Below are 22,765 nucleotides of genomic sequence, written 5' to 3' on the forward strand. Positions count from 1 at the left end.
CTAAGGTGGAATCTTAAAGATGTCCTCAAGGAAAAACAGGATGTGGCTTGCTTCACATTCCATACTAAAGTCAGGTCTTAATCCCACCCTTCTCAGAGAAGCTGGATTATATGGAGAAAAATGTGGCATCAGGATTGGAGGAAGGCTTATAACAACCTGTGGTGTGCAGATGACATGACCTTGCTTGTTGAAAGTGAGGAGGACTTGAAGCATTTGCTGATGATGATCAAGGGTTGCTGCCTTCAGTTTGGAGAAGAACTCAATGTATGGAAGACCCAAATCCTCACAACTGGACCAATAGATAACAGCATGATAAATGGAGAAAAAGTTGAACCTGTAGGCTCTCAAGGAGAAAAATGGACTCAGTGGCTACAATGATGCCCTCAAACATGGGAATATGTAGAAGGAGGGCCCAGGACTGGGCAGTGTTTCCTCCTGTTGTGCATAAGGTCTCTATGGGTTGGGACCAACTCCATGGCACCTAACACCTACAATAACAACAAGCAGGTGACACTCCAGCCACACCCTTTGGTTCCTTGGGCACATATTTTACTCTCCCTTAAGTGGAGGGTGCTGCTTAGAACACCATCCTTCATTTGCCGTGGACACATTATGGTACCACCATAGAGCTCTAACATACATCACCTCACCTGGAAAGCTATACCTCTATTTCCTGGCTGAGTTCTGGTACTTTTCTTGGTTCTTCTTGTGTGACTTTTGGATATTTGTGGCTTATGGCTGTCGATCCTGCCTTAGGAGCACTTCTCCCTGACCCTCAGGTTTAGGAATGAACAGCACCCACCACCACATGGGCCATTTCCTCAAAGTTTCCTGAGTTTCTGCCGGATGTTGCTGTGAGTCCCAGAGGCCAAGGTCACAGGGGACATATTGCATTGGACAACTCTGACTCACAAGACCTATTTAAAATGTTAAAGAGCAAAGATGTCACTTTAAAGACAAAGGTGGGCCTGGATCACACTATGGCATTTTCGATTTTGTCATGCACTTCTGGAAAGTGGTCAATGCATCAGGAAGGCTAAAGAGAAAGTCATGCTCTTGGATCATTGTGTTGGTGAAGAACGTTGAAAGTACTATGGCGTGGACTGCCTTAAGAACAAATGCATTTGTCTAGGAGGAAGAACAGTTAGAATCCTTCTTAGAATCAAGGCAGTGAGAGTGTGTGTCTGGTACTTTGAACATGCTATGAAGAGGGTCCAGGCCCTGGAAGCAGTCATCCTGCTTGGTCAAGTGGAAGGGCTGAGAAAAAAACTCTTGTGAAGATGAGTTGTGATGGTGGCTGCAGCAGTTTGCCTGCAGGAGCAGATGTGGGTGGCACAGGGGCAGGCAGGGGTTCACTGCGAATCTGAATGGGCTGGCAGGCACCCAACTTGTCCGTTTATCTAAAACTCTGTGTCACCGGTTAGTATAGGTCCTTACACACGATCCCAACCCCCTGGGTGATTATTGAGTTGTACTCTAAAGAAGAGGGTAGCTATGAGTTGGAAGCCACTAGATGACAGTGAGATTTCTTAAAAATTTACTTTATATGAAGCTTTATATAAATCTTCACATGCTTTATATCGCTTATATGTTTCCATAGACAGTACTGCTTAAATAATGGTCAGAACATGAGGTAGATGGCACCATACAACTCAAAAATCTTTAATTCTTGAATCGATTTCAGTGCTCTCTCAATCATTTCTCTAGAAAGAATGGCTGCTGACCAAGCAAGTCACCCCACAAAGAAATTGCTTTGGGCCGTCCTAATACAGGAGTTCATCTCTTATTGTTTAAACATAAGTTCAAAAAATCTGTAGTCAAGTAAAAAGAGGGAAACATTGAGATGCTTATTATTTCATGAGCCCATCTTAAGGACTACATGGGTCAAATCCCCACAGCATTTCCTGTGGTGCCTCCGCATTGTGAGCATTTACAAGGAAGCCGATGTGAAACGTTTCATCACCTTTTCTTTTCCAATTACAGCCGCGTGTTCTTCTGTAGAGTTGCCTTGTTTGTGCAATGTGCAAATCGGTTTCAACAACAAGGTGTATATTGACCTATCAAAGTCGGTTGCAAATGCATTAGGATAATTAGTTCCTTATTTAATGGAACCCTACCACCCAGGAGCTTTTCACATCACCAGGAATGATCACCCATCCGTTTGTCTCATTTGATACTTGTTTCTTTCCAAGAAAGAGCCTTGAGCAGAAGGCTGCCCCATCACAATGCAAGTGAATTGCTTACGAAACATGCTAACTCAGCCCAAATGCAAGCAACAATAATTTCATAAATAGGAAGGGTGATAGAATATAGTGGGGATGCTACTAAGGTGTTACTTCCTGTTGTCTCATTTTGCCCCTTAAAATTCAATAAGCATTTGTAATCTAGAGCGGTGGTTCTCAACCTTCCTAATGCCATGACCCTTTAATACAGTTCTTCATGGTGACTGACGCCCCCAACCATAAAATTATTTTTGTTGCTACTTCATAACTGTAATTTTGCTACTGTTATGAATCAGGTGACCCTGTGAAAGGGTCGTTTGATCACCTGAAGGGGTCTCGACCCACAGGTTGAGATCCGCTGATCTAGAGTAAACTCTGCTGACACACGGAGACCTCTGCTGTCAAGTTGATTCTGACACATGGAGTTTCAGAGAAAACCACAGTTCGTAGGGGTTTCAAAGGCTGATCTTTTGGAAGCAGATGGATCCCTAGGCTAGATACCTCTAGGTGAGTTCAACTGTCAACGATGGGTTTAGTACACAAGCGGTCAACCATCTGCACCAGCGAGGGGCTCCTGTAATATCCATCAACCTCAGACCATACTCACTGCCATCCAGTCAAAGCTGACTCATGGCAAACCCCTGTGGGTTTCTGAGACTGTGAACTGGTGTAGAAAGCCCAGTCTTTCCCCTCACTAGGCTGCTGGTGGTTTCGAACTGCCAACCATGCAGCTCATAGACCAACAATTAACCAGGACACCAGCAGGCTCCCGCAATATACATTATTTAGATGTAAATGAGGAGTGCTGCTGCTGTTGTTAGGTGCTAATCCTCTGGCTCCAACTCCCCATGACCTGTAGATAACAACAAAACACTGCCCTGTCCTGCACCATCTTCGAGTTTATCGGTGAGTTCACTGAGCGCACTGCTGTGGCTATTGTGTCAATGTTTCATTGAGAGCTTTCTTGGTGTGTGGACATCATCCTTGGTAAAGGGAAAGGAAAATGAACAAAGAGGAAGGCCTTTGCGGAGATGGAGGGACACAATGGCTGAATTAATAGGCTCCCGCATAGGAAGAATTGTGAGGATGGCCCAGGACCAGGCAGTGCTTCTCCTGCTGTGCACAGCCTGCTGGGTGGCGCCTACCACGAACAGCTAGTCATGATCCCCCTTCTAGTGAACTGCTCATAGAGAAGCATTATGCTGTTCCTAGACTCTGTGGATTGTACCAAATTATGAATAATCTTGAAAAGAAATGAAGTTCCAGAACACTGAGCTGTTCTCATGGGAAACTTGTACACAGACCAAAAGGCAGTCCTTTGAAAGGAGGCGAGGAATGTGCTTTAAAATCAGGAACAGTGTGAGCCAAGGTTGTACTCTTCCTTCATACTTATTCCGTTTTATGCTGTGCAAATAATGTGAGAAGCTGGGCTATGGCAGGAGAAGGTGGCATCAGAATTGGGGGCACACTCATTAACAACCTGACATACGAAGCACTTACTGAGTGTGGTGCAGTAAGTATTTGGTCTGGCTTTTCCAGCTATTGTCTTTGTAAGTCCCAACAAACAACTGGGTAGGACCATGCAGACTGGGATCTTCTTTTCCAAATATATCTGGGTTAGAAGGTGGGTGAAGATGCTGCAAGGATTAGATGAGATTTTGAGTGGTCATTAACCTTGGAACTAGAACCTGGGGATTGGTCCACTTTGCCCTTCTGAGTAGCACAAAGGATGATCGATCTCAGGAGTAGGACTAGGGGAATCTCACCACCATCAAAAAAGGGCCAAGATTAGAGTGTGTCTTTTGAAGCCCTGGGATTCCTTTGTGCTAAACTTCTTTGATCCCAGGGACAGAGCGGTGACACGAGAAGAGTGGGTGAGGTGTGGTGGCAAGAGTATAAGACTCAGTGGTGAATTTTCTTGCCCACAGATTGATTAAAACAGAGTACCTTCTGGCAGAAGTCTTGCTTGCAGAGTGGGGCACCTCCAAACACTTAAGTTGGGGAGCTAGATTTGCTGATCCATGGAGCTACAGCCTAGCATATTCAATCTTATGGCTTATGGTGGAGTAAAATGGGTATTTGTGAGCAGCATTGAAGGAGATTTGTAACACTTACTGGAGCAAGGCGGAGACCAAGGGCCATATAGTTGAAAGGCTTAGGCCAGAGAGAGGCTTGCCTGTATGCACAGCAAAGAAGAGGCTGTTATGACTGAAGAACTGTATCCAAAGCATTACTCATCCTGAATTTCAGCTTGCCGACTTCTTTTATAAACTCCATAACCATGAGTATTGTCTCTGAGTTCTTTGTAGTCCTTATAAGGGATTATGGAATCCAGAAGAGAAGTCGAGTGCGGAGGGAAGTACAGTGGTATCAGAACTGGCAAGGAAAGATGGAGGGTGACAGCATGTCCAACATCAGCTTCAAGAGAATCAGTCTTGTGTTGATATGGATTTTGATTCCCCTTCCCTCTTGTGAAGTGAGAAGAGATCAGATGCTACTCTCACACCATGCTTACACAGAAGATCCACAAAAACACTCATAACTGAGCCAATACATAATATCATGACCGGAGCAAGCATGGCCGTCAAGGATTTCACTTATTTGAATCCACAATCAATGCCCATGGGAGCAAATTAAGAAATCAAAGTATGCATGAGGAAAACTTTCAAGTGTTAAAAAGCAAAGATGTCACTTGGAAGACTAAGGTGAACCTCACCCAAGCTGTGGGATTTCTGATGATCTTTCTTGTATGCACGGGAGAACGGAACAATAAATTAGGATGAGCAAAGAATTGATACCTTTATGTTCTGGTTTTGGCGAAGAATGTAGACTATACCAGTGATTTCCAGAGGAGTGAACACATTTATATTTGGAAAGTATAGCTAGGATGTTCTTAGAACCTGAGATGTGGATACTTTTCTTCACTACTCTGTATATGGTATTCGAACTCATTGTCCTTGGAATTGGGCATCCTATTTGGTAAAGCCATTGAAGAGGAGGAAGCCCCTCACTGAGATGGATTGGTGTTGTGGCTGTGAAAATAGGCTTTCACACAGCAATGATTGTGAGGCGAGTGTAGGACTGGGCAGTGTTTAAATCTGTTGTATGTGGAGCTGTGACGTGTTGGGATGCCATCCATGAGATCAGCAGTTTGAAACCACCAGTCTCTCCATGGGAGAAAGACAGGGATTCCTGTTAATAGTCAGAGTCTTGAAAACTCACAGAGGCAGCTCTACCCTGTCTTATAGGGTCGCTCTGAGCCAGCATTGACTCGATGGCACTGAGTTTTATTTTTATGCAGTCACTATGAGTTAGATTCATCTTGATGACAACTAACAACATTGTGTTGTTGAAATAGGATATACGTGAGTAGAACAAGGCTTCAAGCCTTAGCACCTTCCCCCACCTCCCCCCACCAGGAGGGAGTACTAGGTACTGAGTTGCTGCCTCTCTCAGCACACTGACAGGTACGTCGGTCAGAGGAGGAATCCAACTCTTTTGCCATTGAACTGTGTGCACCTGTGCTAAACCTGACGACTTGATGACCCCGTAGGCTTGTCTTAGGGGGGGGTCCTCTGATGGCACAAATGGGTAAGTGCTGGACTATGCTGCTAAAAGTTACTGGTTCAAACACACCCAGGAATGCTTTTGGAAGACAGGACTGGCATCTGGTCCCAGAAGTTCATGTCTGAAAATCCTCTGCAGTGCTGTGTTGCACATAGAGTCATGGTGAGGCAGAATGAACTGGATACCTAGCAACAAGGATGGATTTCAATAATTAAAATGATGACATTTCAGATAAGTACGAAAAACTGAGTATGTGTGTATAGGTGTGACTTACTTCAGGAAACCAAAGGTATTTTAAATGATGGATGAATGGTGATATTCCATGCAGCTAGTATAACTAATTGATATTAGTCTAGATAAGGACTGTGGTAGTCACCTAATCTGGTGTCAATTTAAGGATTAAGAGTGTAGGGGTGGAGTCCAGGCTGTCAATCTGGAGATAGCCAATGAGACTTCTGTGGGCATGGCCTTCTCCTGAGAATTCTGGGAAATTTGGTACTTCCTCCTTGGAGGCAGAAGACACCTCTCTCTCTCTGCTACTTTCTGGGAGACATTGCAGAAGACAAGCCACATGGACAAAATCAGACCCTGGAAGCCTGAGAAGTCACAGAGAGACCCCTGCCAGAGCTGAGATGCTTCCAACGCCACTGGACCCAAAGACTTTCTACCCACTGGCTTGTGATCATCCTGCATTTGGCTTAATTGCATGTGTTTCATGGGTCTGAAGAGGACTTTATAGATTGGTATCAAACATATGGGCTAATATCAGACGTATGGCTTGGACTGGACTGGGTTGGGATGTTTACTCAATGTTCAATTCCTCTAGTATAGAAACCTCTCCCTTATCTACATATGTGTGACCATGTGTTTGTTTCTCTATTCTACCCAGACTAATACAAGGACAAAACACGGCCAATATTACTTCCTGTTCTGGAGGATATATACTGAAGTGAATAACCCTGATGTGAGAGTCCCTGTGGAGAAATGCAGGCACACTCGTGGGGTCATGGGTTATGAGTGGGGCTGCTAACTGCCAGGTCAGCAGTTCAAAATGATCAGTTGCTCCTTTGGGAAAAGGCAAGGCTTTCCACTCTGGTCAAGGAGGATCGTCTCTAACCGCACCGGGGAAGTGTGACTCTGTCCTGTTGGGTCCCTGTGAGTGGGGCTGACATGGTGGTAGTGAGTGTGAGGGGTTTGGTTAGTGTGTGTGTGTGTGTGTGTTTGTGTGTGTGTGTAAACTGACTCTTGCCTTTTGCTGCTTTGCCTCTGTCTAACTTGAGAGAACAAGCCACCAAGGACACAAAACAAAACCGCTGTGTGTGGTTTAGTTAGGTGTTTCCTCATAACCTTCTATAAAAAAATTAAAGCAAAAAGTGTTCTTTTATTTATATCTGCCATCAGTTCATTCCAGCATCCCCAGATGTAACAATGCTAACCTCAAATCCTTTCCTAGCAACAGAAAAGTAAAGGTCCCCCCCACCCCTTTTATCACTTTGGTTAAACAATGGTTAAAGGGTGGGGGAGGCTCTAAATAAGGGGCAGTGTCTAAGGAAACCACCAAGCTGTTAATGAAGTAAATATCTGTTTAATTTATAAACATCAGTAGTGTAACTGATATTAGTCTGGATAACGACAGAGCACACTGAATCATACATGGACTTCTAATTTTCTTTGTTTAAAAAAAGAGAAAAAAGGTTGCTGGAAAGAAACATCTGCATCTTTACAGGGCATTCTGGGATTTTTCATGAGAAAAGAGCAAAGTCCATTAGAAAGCATCTCCATTCTCCACTGGAATTGTAGCAGCAAACATGTTAACATGGGGACAGGAAGGTAATAAAGGAGTTTTATTGTTTGGGAAAAAAAAGTTATCACAGTTCTTGACATTACAGCTTTTGCTCTTCCCAAACCCTCCCCCACCCCCTGTCTCCCCCAAAGGGCCAAAACATTCAAGACAATATTAATTTGTCAAAGGTCTACTTTCTACTATTGATTGCTACACACCATTTCTTTTCTGTGAGCACAGATTGCTGGGGGTGGAGGGTGGAGGGTAGGCCGGTGTCCATTTCTTCCTGTACAAATAGCAAGGTGCCCATAGCTTGGTGTTTTCCTCTCCTGGACTTTACAAACTCTCCTTGCAGGGGTTCTGGAAGAAGCCGGTGGGCCAACCAAACCAGTGGTCAGATGTCAAGGTAAACAACCAAATCAACACATATTTAACCAAGATAACACCCCATGTTAGTACTATTGCCCAAACAAAATAAAACAGAAAAATCCTGATTTTTGCTTTATAAGTTGGAAAAATATACAAAAAAAATATCAGGACAATTATAAATTAATATATATTAAAGCATCGAGAAAGAGCAAAAAGATGGTCTAAAATGTTAAGGACAGTGGACTTTCGATACAATAAATATTTCTCCTGGACACAGAATACTGTCATAGGGCTGTTTAGAATTCATAGAAACGAAAAAAAATCATATTATTACTAAATTTATTTCTCCATAATCTATTGGTTCTTTATCATCTCCTTTATCATTTATTTATATTACAAAAAAATTAATACTGGAAAGTGGTAGACAAACACTTTTATGTGCTTCTGCTAACATGCTGACATTTTGAAGGGAGGTCGAATGGATTTTTCTGCACCCACATTCCCACTTGGGAATGGAACCCGGAACCTTCAGGGAACTTTCGATTTCACACAACGCGCTCCTCCTCGAGTTGGGTGTCGCTGTTCGCTTGCCGACACGGGTTCGTTCGGGCGGTCCTCGGAGAACCACGGAGCTGCATCGATGTGACGGCCGACCCTCGGGTTTCCTACTTGGGGCTATTTCCCCTCCAGACAACGAGAGTCCTGCTGCCCTTCTGTTTGTCTGCAGCACGTTCATGCCCAAGGCCAACGTGAGCGACGCCGCTTAGAGCTTTGCCCTTCTGCAGCGTACGGGGAAGCTTCAGTTCAAGCATTTTATTTTTTAATATTTCTTTTTTTTTTTTTTCCCAAATGCAGAAAAAAAGGTCTTTATTCTCATCATAAAAATAAGTCTGTTCTGTATTTTACAATATATTTCAAATATTTCCACCATGAAGCAGTCCTGTGTCCCACGTGGTCCCTAAGGACACCACTGATGTGGCCCAGGCCCCCTGAGCTGCCCTGGCGGGGCCTAGGAGGCGCACCTGGCGCAGCCGCACTTCACCACCTTCTCCACCTCGTCCACAAACGCAGAGCCGTCCGTGCACTCAAAGGAGTATTTCCGCCTCTTGCTCCGCAGAGGGGCACAGCACTGGCCGCCCGCGCAGCCCCCTCGGCATTCCAGTCGAGACACCTTCTTGGTGGTTTGGCAAGCGGCGTAGCCCTGCTGCTTTTGGTAGTAATCTCTTATCCTTTCCCCGCGACAAGAGATTTCTAGAAAACAATGAAGCACAAAGTGTTGCCAGAGCCATTGCGAGTCACTGCACCTAGGGCCCGGCCGCATAATTCATGCAGGAAGATGCTGCCTGGGCCTCCCTGCTCTGAGCTGCTCTTTTTAATATTGAGCTTGCATCGCCCCTGATCAGAGGGCGGCACAACCTGTGGGTCTTTGAAAACGGCAGACGAGTGATGGAACATGACATTGCAGGTCTCATAAATGAAATGGCACGCTCTCCCGAAACGGTTCCCTGTTGTAAACAAAACCAACCGCCAGTCGGGTAAAAGCAAGAGATGTGTATTTTTTGGCAATAGAGGAACCAATTTAGAAATCCAATTTTCTTGTCAGGGCAACAGCATTCTATTTATAGGCCGCTTATATAAGTTTCACTTAGCCGAAAATGGAGCCCCCAAAGAAGTCGTTTCAGCAGAGCTTCAGGACCAAGAAGAAACTAGGAGGAAAGAATAGGTTGTGCACTTCAGAAGAATTAGCCACTGAAAACCCAGTGTACAGCCTCAGAACAGTTAGTGAAACGCTTATGAACAGAAGCCAACCATTGTCAGAGGCAGTGCCAGAAGACAAACCCCTCACGGGGAATGGCACTCAAAATATGATGCAGGAAGGGCTGCCATCTCAAAGGAGAGGTGATCGTCAGAATGCAGATGGGGTACAGCCTGAAGGCTCAAAGACTTCAGGGCCTGCAGGCACAGAGGGGTCATGATGCAAAGTGAGAAGAAATGGCTGAAAACAGCAATATTTTAAACTGAAAGAACTCAAAAAAAATTCAAGCCTTGAGTTGCAAAATTGAAAGATTCTATGGCCAAAATATTGAATGATAGAGGAATCATCAAAAGAAGATGGAAAGAATACACAGAGTCCCTGTACCAACAAGAGCTAGTTGACAGTCCACCATTTCAGGAGGTAGCACATGATCAGGAACCAATGGTGCCCAAGGAAAATGTTCAAGCTGAACTGAAAGCCTTAGTCAAAAACAAAGGCTGCAGGAATTCAAGGAATATCAATTGAAATGTTTCAATAAGGTGATGAAGCACTGGAAGCATTCACTCATCTATGCCAGGAAATTTGGAAGACATACATAGTTGTATGTATGTCCAACTGATTGGAAGAGATACATATTTGTACCTACTGTAAATAAAGATGACCCACAGAATGCTCAAATAATAGAATACTATCATTGATAATCACATGCAAATAAAGCTTAACTGGACATCATCCAAAAACAATTGTGGCAGTACATTGACAGGGAGCTGCCAGAGGTTCAGGGTGGATTCAGAAGAGGATGTGGAATAAGGAATAGCATTGCTGATGTCAGATGGATCTTGGCTCAAAGCAGAGCCTACCAACAAGATATTTACTTGCATTTTATTGACTATGCCAAGGTATTCGACAGTGTGGATCATAACAAACTATGGACAACTTTGAGAAGAATGAGCACACTTGTTTGTGCCCATGAGGAACTTGTACATGGATCAAGGGGCAGTTGTGTGAGTGGAAAGGGGGAATACTGCATGGCTGCATGGTTTAAAATCAGGAAACGTGTGCATCAGAGCTGTCTTCTGTGACCATTCTTATTTAACCTGTAGACTGAGAAAATCATGAAGGAGAAGGTGGCAGCAAGTTTGGAGGGAGGCTTATTAACAACCTGTCATGAGCACATGACACAAATTTGCTTGTTGAAATGAGGAGGAAAAATATTTTTAAAAAAAGAAAAGAAAAGAAAGCGAGGAGGACTTGCAGCCCTTGCTAATGAAGATCAACCTTTGCAGTACGGATTACAACACAATGTAAAGAAAACCAAAATGCTTGCAACTGGACGGATAGGTAACCTCAAGGGTTTTCTTACTGGGATCCACAATCAAGGTTCATGGAACCAGCAGTCAAGAGACCAAAGAACCTCTTTAAAGTGCTGAAAAGCTTGGATTTTCCTTTGAGGACTAAGAGTGCATGTGACTCAAGTCTCCGTGTTTTCAGTCATGTGAAAATTGGACAGTGAATAAGGAAGACCGAAGAAGAATTGATGCAGGTGGATTAGTGTGTGGCAGAGAACATTAATATGTTCACATGATCTATTAACATATGGTCTATATTGAAAGAAAGTCTGCCAGGATGCTCTTTGAAAGCAAGGATGGTGAGGCTTTGGGCATGCTATCACGAAGGAGCAGTCCTTAGAGAAAGACACCATGCTGGTTAAAGGGTCAGTGAAGAAGAGGCAGATCTTCAAGGAGATGGGTTGACCCAGTAGGTGACTACCGCAACGGGCTCAAACATTGGGAGAATGTGAAGAAGGTATAGGATGGGGTAGAGTTCCATTCTATTGTACATGAATCTCTATAAATTGGAACCAACTCAAAGGTATCTAACAACAATAGCATGTTTTTTAAAGGCGGTCCCTTGGAGGGTGCCTAGTGTGTGCTCAGTCACCAAATCCACCCAGCAGAAAGCCCAGTGGTCTGCTTCAGCAAAGATGGCAGCCAAGCCCAATTCAACGCTGTCCCTTACTGGGTTTCTGTAAGCAGGTATGGGGTCAACGTGATGAGAAAGGGTCTGTTTCTTTTGTGTGTTTTTCTGGTTTTGTTTTTGCTTTTAGCTTGGACCTTGCTAATACTTGAAAATAAATCAACAGCAGCCCCGCAAAAATTGCAAAAACCTGGTATTTTCCCATCTCTCTGCTCTCTGTCACCTTTCAACAAGGGTAGCCACTCCTGCTTTCCCCAGAGATGGAGGAGCCCAGCTGGGCTAACTCACCCCGGTCACAGCTGTCCCCAGTGTATCCGCTGCTGCATTCACAGTAGGGCTGCCCGAGTCCTGAGAGCCTGCATTTCCCGTGCTTACACTTGATGGCTTGGCAGGGGTTAAAAAGATCTTCCTCTTCGTCACAGAGGATGCCCCCATGGCCCTCCAGGCACTTACAGCTGTAGGAGAATGCATTGATGGGCAGGCAGGTCCCGTGGACACACCTGGCAGAAGAGAAATCAAAGGAATGGAGACACATGAGAATGGTGGAGAAGAGAAGAATGGATGGGGCTGCTCCAGCAATGTGAACTGCAGTCCTAGTCAGGAGAGTCAAAAGGTGGAAACAATCTAGAGATCTAGCAACGGCTGAATGGCGAAACAAGATAGGGGACATGCATGCAGGTGAATGTTCAAACTCAACGCCATCAAGTTAATTCCAACTCATAGCCACCTCGGGGGACAGGGTAGAACTGCCCCTGTGAGTATCTAAGACTGTAACTCTTTAGGGAAATAGATAGCCCAGTGTGTAAACACAATCCCACCAGGGCTCCTGCAATTAAATGCTGCTCAGTCAAGAAAGCAAAAGGAAGTCCTGAGACACGTCACGGCATGGATGAACCTTGAAAGCAGTGTGCTGAGTGAAATCAATCAGTCACAAAGACAAGTGCTACACGACCCCGCTTATAACACGTGGGGAAATGTGCAGAAACCCACATGGATGCCAGGAAGGAGGCTTCCAGTAGGTACAAAATGCTAAGAGCTGCACTTCTCACTGAAAGGCTGGCAGGGGTTGCAAGTCACCTGGAGGGAACTTGGGAATGAGCTCAGGTGACCTGCTCCTTAAATGTCACAGCCGTGAGAACCCCATGGCTACACGTTTCCTCTGCATCAGATGGGTCACCCCAAGCTGGAACTGACGAGGACAACTGCTAACGACCTGCTAGGATGAGGGCAAAGCTGGCTCAAAGTGCTGAACGTAGCCAATGACTCTGGAAGTGCCTGTTTCAAAGTGCTGAACGGGCTACGACGGTAGTATACATGAGGGCTCCAAAGGGTGGTGGAAAAGTGGAATGAAAAGATAATGGGGTTTTCCCTTAGCAATTCTATCGATGATCCTGCTCACTAACACAAGTCTATAGCAGTGGGCCCCAGGACTGGCTGGTGTTCGGTTCTGCTGTACAAACATGGCTCGCTGATTCTGGGGGGCCTGGCGCTCATGGCGACGTCTTCCTTTCCTTTGGGTGTTGTGTGTATGTACGCTTAACTATCCACGCTTAACTATCCACGAGCCAGACATACTTGTTTCCCAGACAGGGGTCATTGGTCCTCTGGTCACACAGGGGTCCCATCCATCCTTCCTCGCACTCGCAGGAGAAGCCTGCCTGGCTGCTGGGCTGGCAGGTGCCATGGGCACACACTTTCTTGTGGCAAGGCTCACATCCAGGGAGGATGCCAGTCTGCATGGGCACCTTCCGGAAGTCCTGAAGCTCACTGTTGATGTACAGGTTGCGGATGCATCCGTGGAAGCTGGTGCCATTCTGCCCGGGGGCCTGGCGCAGGGCAGCTGCCACGTTGTTCTTTCCCGGCATGCCTGTGGAGGAAGACAGGGTCAGAGGTCAGGGTCTCTAGAGTTGCTCCTCAGCCAACTGCTACCCAGGGCTTTCTGCCAGTCAAGTGGCATTGTGACTCTACTTTTGGGGATACCAGGTCTCATGATCCTGGCCTTTCAGCATTGGAGGCAACCAAGAGATGAGACGTTGCACTGGAAAGGCCTGCTGCCAGAGTTACAAAGCAAAGATGTCACTTGGCACACCAGGGTGTGCCTGGCCCAAGCCATAGGATATGCCATCATCTCCTGTTCGTGGGACAGCTGCAGAGTGAATAAGGCAGGTGGATCTCAGAAGATGGATCCATTTTGAATGATGAGGCTGGCACAGGGCATCGGAAGTCCCATGGGATGTCAGAAGACCAAACAACTCTGCCTTGGATGAAGGACAGCCAGAACGCTCCAGAGAGGCAAGAATGGTGAGAATTTGCCTCAAGTATCTTTGGCCAGGTTATCTCCGGGACCAGTGCCTGGAGAAGGATGCCACGCTTGATAAAGTAGAAGATCAGCGAAAGAGGAAGACGTTGACACAGTGGCTGCAACAATGACCTTGACAATAACAACTGAGAGGAGAGGACGGTGCTTCACGCTATGGTGCTCAGGGTTGCCAGGGGTGGGAATTCACTCGAGGGCGCTTACAGACAACCACAGAGCCCGGTCTAGTGGTTCTCCATCTGACTGTACATTAGAATAGCATGGTGGCCTTTGAAACACAGCCCATAGTTTGGGACCTGAACCTAGACCTACTTCATCGAAATATCTGAGAAGGGGGAGAGAGGGAAGCGTGGATCAGGAAAGAGATGATGCATTCAGTTCGGTTTGGTTTTGAGAATGCTCCAGGCAATTCTAATGAGCATCTAGAACAAACAACCTAGTTCATTGAGAATCGATCTTCATTTGCTTGAAACCAGATCTGTTTTTGAAACAAAACCTGACTCAAAACCACAAATATCCAAACCTTGCTAGACTCCATAAAACCAAATCCATCACCATTGAGTTGATTCCAATTTATAGAGGTCATATGTACGGTTTCCAAGACTGTCAATCTTTATGGGAGCAGTCAGCCTCATTTCTGCTGAAGAGGGACTGGTGGGTTTGAACTCCCCACTTGATGTTCGCAACCTAAGGCTGCACCCATTGAAGAGTTTATGACTTAAACATGGGGTTGCCCTCCACTCTGTCCCCCAAACTGGAGACACACCCTAAAAGCCAGAGCGCCATGTATCGTCAGTCTGCAGAGAGGAGCGCTGGTAGTGTAGCGGGTTATGTTTTGGTCTGAGAAGCACGTGGTTATCAATTTGACACCACAAGTTGATGAGGCCTTCTGCTGCCATAAAGGTTTGCAGTCTGGGAAGCCCACAAGGCAATGAGTTTTTAAAACACGTTTACTTTGGCTCGAAAGAAAGAAAGCCCTAGCACCCTGGGAGGGCAGGCTCAGTGTCGCCCAAAAAATCAGGGTTAGCATGAGTTGGCTGAGCTAAGCCTCCTCCTTCCCTGTTCACAGAGGACAAGAGAGTGGGTCCCTATCCTACCCACCCACCCCGGGCAATATCCCGAGCTCACTGATGGATGTGCATATCTGAAGATCATGCCCCTGCTGCCTCTCTGCCTAGCACCTCATTCACTCCCTTTGAAAAGTCTTCCTCATTGAGAGCGAAACCTTCCTCTTCCAAGAAATCAGGACTAGAAAGAAAAATTTGTTCCCCAAACAGAGTTTTGCAATCTCTTTGTAAATGCATTCCACCTACGACAGTCATCTGGTAACCCTGTCTTTGGCAAAACTGAGGAATTTTTCCCTGGGCTAAGCCAGGACCTGAAATAGAGCCTGGAAGGGGTCTGATGTGAGGCAACTGTCCAGGTCACCAAGCGGTGAGGGGAGGACCTGCCCCCAGTCCTCTGTCCACCTCGCTTGGAGTCTGAGGTACTGGCTGTAGCTTCTAGGCTGGGAAGACCCAGGGCCTCCTCTCTCAAGCAGGGGGCCACATGCGGCCCGCTGAGGACATTTATCCGGTCCGCCGGGTGTTGTTGCCCCGTTTGTTTTTAAGTTCAAAATAAGACATGTGCAGTGTGCATAGGAATTTGTTCATAGTTTTTTTTTAAAACTATAGTCCGGCCCTCCAACGGGTCTGAGGGACAGTGAACTGGCCCCTGGTGAAAAAGTTTGAGGACGCCTGCAAAGGGTTGAAAAAACCAATCACTGTCATCGAGTCGATGCAGACTCCTGGTACACTCATGGGACAGGGTAGAACTGCCAACTGCCCCTGGGGGTTTCTGACATTGTAACTCTTTGTGAGAGGAAAAAGCTCCATCTTTCCCCAATCTAAGGGGCTAGGTTGGTCCTAAAGAACAAGACCCACCGTCCTATCTGGACCCTGCACTGAACCATTGCTTCCTTTCTCATTCATAGCAGAGCCACTGAAGTCCTAGCAGGCACCCCAGGTAGACACCTAGTTGTACAAACCCTAATGAAATAAGAGGCAAATCCGAGGTCAGATGTCTGCTCTGCAGGCACTGTGCACACTTCTCCAAGTTCTTTCATCTCTTGGGGCTTCCTTTTCTCCTGTATAGGATGGGCAGCTGGAATAGAGTGGCTGTTCGGTGCTTTTTCATATGGAAGGACTACCAGCAGTGTGCGTTCACAGGGCGGCTTCCCAGGCTCACTGCCCCTGGTACAGATTGAACTGTTTCCTCCACAAATAAGGGTTGTGAATCCTAACCCTGTATACCTGTGGTTCTAATCCCCTTGGAGAATGGTTTTTTTTTGGGGGGGGGCGGGGGGGTGTTGTTGTGTTGTTAGGTGCCACTGAGTTGGTTGTGACGCACAGCGACTCTGTATACCACAGAATAAAGGGTCCCGCACCATCCTCACAGCTGTTGCTACACTGGAGTCCCTCACGGTAGCCTCTGGGTCAGTCTGTCTCATCACAGGCATCCTCTTTTTCGCTGCCCCTCTGCTTTACCAAGCATGATGTCCTTTTCCAAACACTGGTCTCTTCTGGCAACACGTTCTAAGGATGTGGGTCTTGCCATCCTCATTTCCGAGGAGCATTCTGTACAGGACTCCAGGCAGGTCTGTGTGTGCTCTTGGCAGCTCAGCATCCTTTCCATATTCATCGTCCACTGATAGTGATTCAAATGCACGCAGTCTTCTTTCTCTTCCCTAGTCAATGCCCAGCTTTCACATGCATATGGGGCGACTGGAAATCCCCTGGCTTGGGTGTCAGATGCATTCTAGTCCAGAAGGTAGCATCTTGTAGAGCAGATTTGCTCAGTGCAATGTGTTGTGTGTTTAGTGAGGCAGTATTCCTATGGGGGTAGGGGGGGGGAATGCCACAGGAGACCTCCAGGGAACCAAGAAACAAAAGCTGAAAAGGGCCTCCTCACTGGAGTCAAAAGAGACTCAAGTGAGCCTTCCTCTGGAGCTGGCACCTGGGCTTCTAGCGTCCAAAAGTGTAATGATGTACATTTTAGTTTGTTCAACCCACTCCCATTGAGGTATTTCTGTTGCAGCAGGTCCAGCGAACTAAGACCTCATCTCACCCAGCATGTCTGATCCCTTAGTTGAGGCACGGGGCCTAGAAACCTAGAAATTGCAGCTTAAGTCTTCTAGATGCACGTGGTCCATGACCATATTACAGGAGGCACCGAGCTATCCCTAAGACGTATCTTCTATCTACCAAGTGCGTTGGCACTCAGGTCCCCTGAACACAAACCTTCAACCCTTATCTGCCTGACCTGGGCAATTGGGATACTTCACAGATTGGGGTGAAAGGGCTGAAAAGTCCCCTTTCTCCAGAGAAGAAGAATCACGAGAAATGCTTTGCTCTGGGAGGTGTTTTCCAATATAATCACACCCATCCATCATGAATTTGTGCACTTCAGTATCTGCACGTTTAGGGGCTTTCTTGCAGGTTGAACGATTTCAATAGTTCAACTTGATGGAGGCGCCGTGCACAGACACTCACGCGTCAAGGCTGAGGACAGCTGGCTGCGTTCCCAGCTGGACTGAGCAATGAGGACCTGTGCTCCTTTCATTCCACAAAGCCGACTGTGAGAAAAGGTGCAGCTTTTGAGCACAGTCATTTGTAAGGGAAACCTCCTACCATGAGTTAAACAGGATTTCATCATCTCTGCCAGTGTTTTCACGTACCGTCTATACTCGAGTTTTTTAGCACATTTTTTATGCAGTTTTGGGGGTAAAAGTAGGTGCCTTGGCTGATATTCGGGTCAGCTTTTACTCGAGTATATATGGTACTTGACCCAGGGCTGGCTAAGGAATTCAGTTTTAATGGATAAACTCAAGTTGTCCGTGACTTTTAAACAGAGAGGTTCCTCCATGCCAAAGTCCTGAGCTGGAAGCCAATCAGCAGATGACTTATTGAATCGTGTTCAGTTTTGCGCAAAGCTATCAATTTTAAAACAGCAACAACAGCAGCAATGGGACCCACCAGTAGGACTGAGGTCTTACAGGAAGACAACACTGAGCAGAGGCTTTGCAACACAGCCAGGGGTGGGCAGGTCTTTCCCCCACAAGGTAATAAAGAGGGAGAAAGACGAGGCGTTCTCCTCCTGTGAAGAGTAGCAGTCTTGAAAACCCACGAGTACCATTCGGCCAGGCCCGAGAGCATCACAAAGAGTCAGCATCCACTCGATGTGAGTGAGAGATAATAAGTGGCCTGGGGGGAAAGGCCTAGAGCAGTGGTTCTCAACTTTCCTGATGCCGTGACCCTTTAATACAGATCCTCACGTGGTGGTGACCCCCCCACCCATAAATTGATTTATATTGCTACTTCATCACTCTAATTTTGCTACTGTTATGAATTGGGCAACCCCTGTGAAAGGGTCATTCAACCCCAAAGGGACTGCAACCCACAGGTTGGGAACCTCTGGCCTAGAACATGAGTCAATGAAAAGCCAAGGCTCACATGGTCCAGCCAACAGCCCTTCACCGGGATGGTGTAGGCCCAGGCCACCTTCTTCCCAGTGTTCCTGGGGCTATCATGAGATGGGGTTGATCAAATACTAGCTAATACTCACAACAGCAAACGCACTGTGGCACATGACAGGGTAAGGGCTGAATGTACTGTCTAGCAAGTGAAGTTTCTGCCATGGGTAGTTGGTATCCCAAGGCTAAGTTGAGTGGCCTTTTCTTTTGCCTGAGAACGCTGCTGCAAGTAGGGGGGTCTCTAGCCCAGGAGGCAGCACCTCCTGTTGTCCTCCAGGGGGAGGTGCCCGATTTTGAACTTGGCTTTGGTTCAGGCTGTCAGGCCCTTACGATACAGAGCAGCAATCTTGGGATTTCCTCTTCTTGGTCACCCAGTATTACCCTCGGACAAGAACTCGGAGACAGAAGGAAGCGGCACAGCCTGTTCTCTTTTGCACAGCTGTGTGGACTTGGCATCATTCAGGGACTGAAGGGATGCCTCCATTTTGCCCAGGCCTGCGAGAAACTAGTACTCTTGGCTTTGGGATTTAAAACCTTTCCCCCCCCCTCCCTCTCTTGAAAAATGTTTCAAACCGATTATTTCCATATTCCCATGTGTATGTAGGGTGTAGAATATTGAAAGTACCATGATCTGCCAAGAGGACAAACCAATCTGCCCTGGAAGAAGTCAGTACTCCTTAGAGGCAAGAATGGAGAGACTTTATTTTACACACTTTGGACATATTGTCAGGAGAGACCAGTCCCTGGAGAAGGACATCATGCGCAGGAAAAGAGGAAGGCCTCAACGAGACGGGTTGACACGGTGGCTGCAACAATGGGCTCCACCATAAGAACGATTGTGAGGCTGGAGTAGGACCAGGTGGGGTTGGGGAGGATTGCTATGGGTTGGACCCAATCCGAAGGCACACAACAACAATGTGCAGTTGTGTATCTTTCTCTGCTGTCTCTGCTTGTTTCATCTCTTTTCTTCCTTCACCTTCCCTTCCTCCCTGCCACCCACCACCACTTTCTCATCATAACTAAATTAGCTTTATAAGAAATAAAGTGGTTTCAAATGAAAAGATAATAAAATTAAGTAAAAGATAAGGCCATGCATTAACAAACGGAAAAGTGCACAGAACTCTAGATCTCTTTCCTTTCCACGACTCTGCTGTGCAGTAGGTGGCAGTGCCGACAGCTTCAGAGTGAGACTTATCTGGACTCAAGTGAGTGTCGGCCACTTAATAGCTTTGGGCCCTTGGGCTCATTATATAAAATTTCTGAGGCTGGTCCCCAGGGCCTATAAAATAGAGAACAGTATGCTACTTCTCAAAGTTCCCTGAGCAATAAAGTTAAAAAGCAGGGCTGTGTTTGGCACACAGTATGTGCTCAGTAAAAATACTATCTTTGTTCTCAAATTGTAGAGTATAAGCCGACCCAACTATCAGCCGAGGCACCTAATTTTACTACAAAAACTGCATGTAAAATGGGCTGAAAGACTCGGCTTATACACAAGTATATACGGTACACGTGGGACTTACTTCTTCTCCCCACCCAAAGCATCAAAGGTTGTCTTTATACTTGGGTGTAAGGAAGGCTTGTTTTCCTTTTCTTAATGACACTCATAGATGTGACTAACTAGGAGGAAATAGATTTTTACGCTGCAATTAGAGTTATTTGCAGACGTATCTGGAAACAGAATGGAACCGAATGGGAACCTCCCTCCAATACGTGTATATTTCATGTATCCATGAACTAATTTCTCAGCACAGGTAAACCAAACCCACCTAGATTTCCATTCAAAGAATCCCCAAGAGAGTTATGTGCTCAATAAATATTTACCCAAATGAACTCAAGACTCTTAACTGCTCCCTCCAACCAAAGCCCCATGAAAGTGTTAAAATTATCTACTGTTGAAAATTATTATCATTTTTAAAGTACTCTGAATTTTCAGGACAATTCAAACATGCATCAGGGAGGGAAGGCTCTGAAGGGCTGAGTTAACTGTGACAGGTTTTGCGTCAAGTTGCCTGGGCCAGAATCCCTCGGCCATTAAATAACCTAACATAATGCAAATGAATCTGCCTTGAGCAGCCGCAGTTGTGGGAACGTTAGGGTTGAGTTTAACTCCTTACTCAGGTCACAACCTGATGGTTTCCTTGGGGGTGGATAATATGGAAAACTCCCTTTCCTTCTTTCTGCTGGCCTGGATCCTGTATCTGGCTTGGGACTTGGACTGGCAGTCTGCCCTGTTGCCTCCTTACTTGGATTCATTTGATTCAGTATCCATCAGCCTGCTTCCTGGTTCATCCTCCTGCTTCCTGGATCCCCATCCCAGGTAGCTCCCTAAGTCAGGAAAATGCTTCCAGCTGAACATCTGACAGACAGCCTTGAACCAGATTGAACTTGCCTGCTTCTACAAACTGTGTGAGCCATTTGCTTGATCACACTTAAGGAAAAAATATTTATTTATAGATATAAATTATATATAAATATGTGTGTGTGTGTGTGTGTGTGTGACTGAATTTTGCTTCTCTGGAAAAGCCAGCCTAACCAATGTTATTTCGAAGGGAATAATGTAAACTTCACTCAACAATCTGTCTCAATGAAGGTTTCTGTTATAATGACTTGTCTGTCTACAGCAGTGTTTGTTTATTTTTAAAATGAGTTTATGTTTGCCATTCAGTTCAATTATTTTCATCTAATTGCATTTACTAGAACTCCAGTCAATGGGAGGCTGCTTTCCAGGTCCTTTGGATTTGATTTCTGACTTCTTTTTCCCTCACTCTTTCCTCTAGATAAAGGCTAGCATGTGAGCTCTCCCTTCTTTGTGGCTCCCTCCTTTGGACTCCAACTGAATTTTGCTCACGCTTCTGTTTCTCACCTAGTGACTCTTGTGTCTAATTTATTTCCAGTCATTCAATGGTTCCAACCATTTACTTACCTTTGCAACTCTTCCATTCATTCATTTTAAGGCCTCAGGAACAACTCTGTTATGAGCTATTTTGCACATTAATCAGTTCATTCACTCAGTTTCTTGGAAGGTTAGTCTACTGCATACATGAGTTAGCCCCTGGCAGTGTAATCATTCCAGTAGGGTAACATTTGACAAGAGCTCAGTTTTATCTGTCACCTTAGGAGAGGAGGGGTGGGTCATGTACTCCTCAGTTTGTATCAGACTTGTTACATCATTTTCTTAACAGTCAGATGTGACTCCTAACAAACCTTCTCTTTCCATAGACTGGATCCAAGAATGAGATTAAATGATAAGATTTGCAAATCATCTACCATATAATAGTCGCACAAAGATTGTGGACGTCCTCCTCTACTCCAACCACACATTTAGATGGACTCACTGCTCAGATTATAGTAATGGTCTCCTAAAGCCCACCTAAGATTCTACTTTTTAAAGATCATTTTATTTGGAGCTCTTACAGATATTGTAACAAGCCAAAATTCAATTAGATCAAGCATAATTGTACAATTTCTGCCACCATCATTTTCGAAACATATTCTTTCTTCTTGAACTCTTTGATAACAGCACCCCTTAATACCCTCCTTTCACACCCTACTTCCAGGAACCTTTACTATATTATATATTATAATTATTATATTTTGCCATATCTTACACCATCCGATGTATCCGTCACCTACAATTCTGTTATGCGTACCTCTCGAGTGGGGATATACAGTCATCATTACTCTTGGTTCCCAACTTCCCCCACTTCCCCACTTCTCTTCCTGTACCCTCAGGGAATCATTACTCCCAGTACGATTTCTGAAGGGTTTATCTATCTTGGATTTCATGCATCAAAGCATCTTAATTATCCAAATGAACATACACAGGTCTGACAAGATTAGTGTGGTAAAACTAAGACTATAATAGTTAGGGAAGGAAATATTAAAGATAGTTAGGTGTTTCATCAGTGCTAAACTGTACCCTGGATCTATCATCCCTTTGAAGACAATGGTTGATTACTATAGGTTAATGGCCATAGGACCAGGGACCAACATCTTCAGAATTGGTCATTGATGAGAATCAGAGGGCTGAGGACCCACTGGAATCAAAAAGAGATCTTACCTCCTACATAGAGTGGGGAGTCAAAATTCAGAGTGGACTGCTTTGACAAGTTGGTGATGATTTTGGGGCTCCCTCCATCCACGGAGAGGGAGAGACTCTGATCCAGGGCAAGCAGTTCCACAATATGGAAGTTTCCGTCGTTGATTGTTTCCACACTGCAAAGTAAAAACAGCTCAGCTGATCCTTAGCTCTTCTTTGTCAGAG

At 45.6% G+C, this 22,765-nt stretch overlaps 1 protein-coding gene across 1 annotated transcript in view; it reads right to left on the reverse strand.

Annotated features, from left to right (window-relative positions):
- Window positions 1–7,354: 7,354 nt before the first annotated feature.
- SLIT2 (slit guidance ligand 2) overlaps window positions 7,355–22,765 on the reverse strand; it is a 407,728-nt gene continuing 392,317 nt past the window's right edge. Inside the window, exons 35-38 of the mRNA XM_045284385.1 lie at window positions 22,562–22,716; window positions 13,250–13,541; window positions 11,963–12,174; window positions 7,355–9,192 (exon numbers count right to left, since the gene is read on the reverse strand). Of these exons, the coding sequence (XP_045140320.1) occupies window positions 8,951–9,192; window positions 11,963–12,174; window positions 13,250–13,541; window positions 22,562–22,716 (901 nt within the window). The 3' untranslated portion in view covers window positions 7,355–8,950. The remainder of the gene's footprint in view (window positions 9,193–11,962; window positions 12,175–13,249; window positions 13,542–22,561; window positions 22,717–22,765) is intronic.

The sequence above is a fragment of the Echinops telfairi genome, unplaced genomic scaffold (genome assembly GCF_000313985.2).
Source record: "Echinops telfairi isolate 266 unplaced genomic scaffold, ASM31398v2 ScPeMD7_7468;HRSCAF=8506_1, whole genome shotgun sequence".
Lineage (NCBI taxonomy): Eukaryota > Metazoa > Chordata > Mammalia > Afrosoricida > Tenrecidae > Echinops > Echinops telfairi.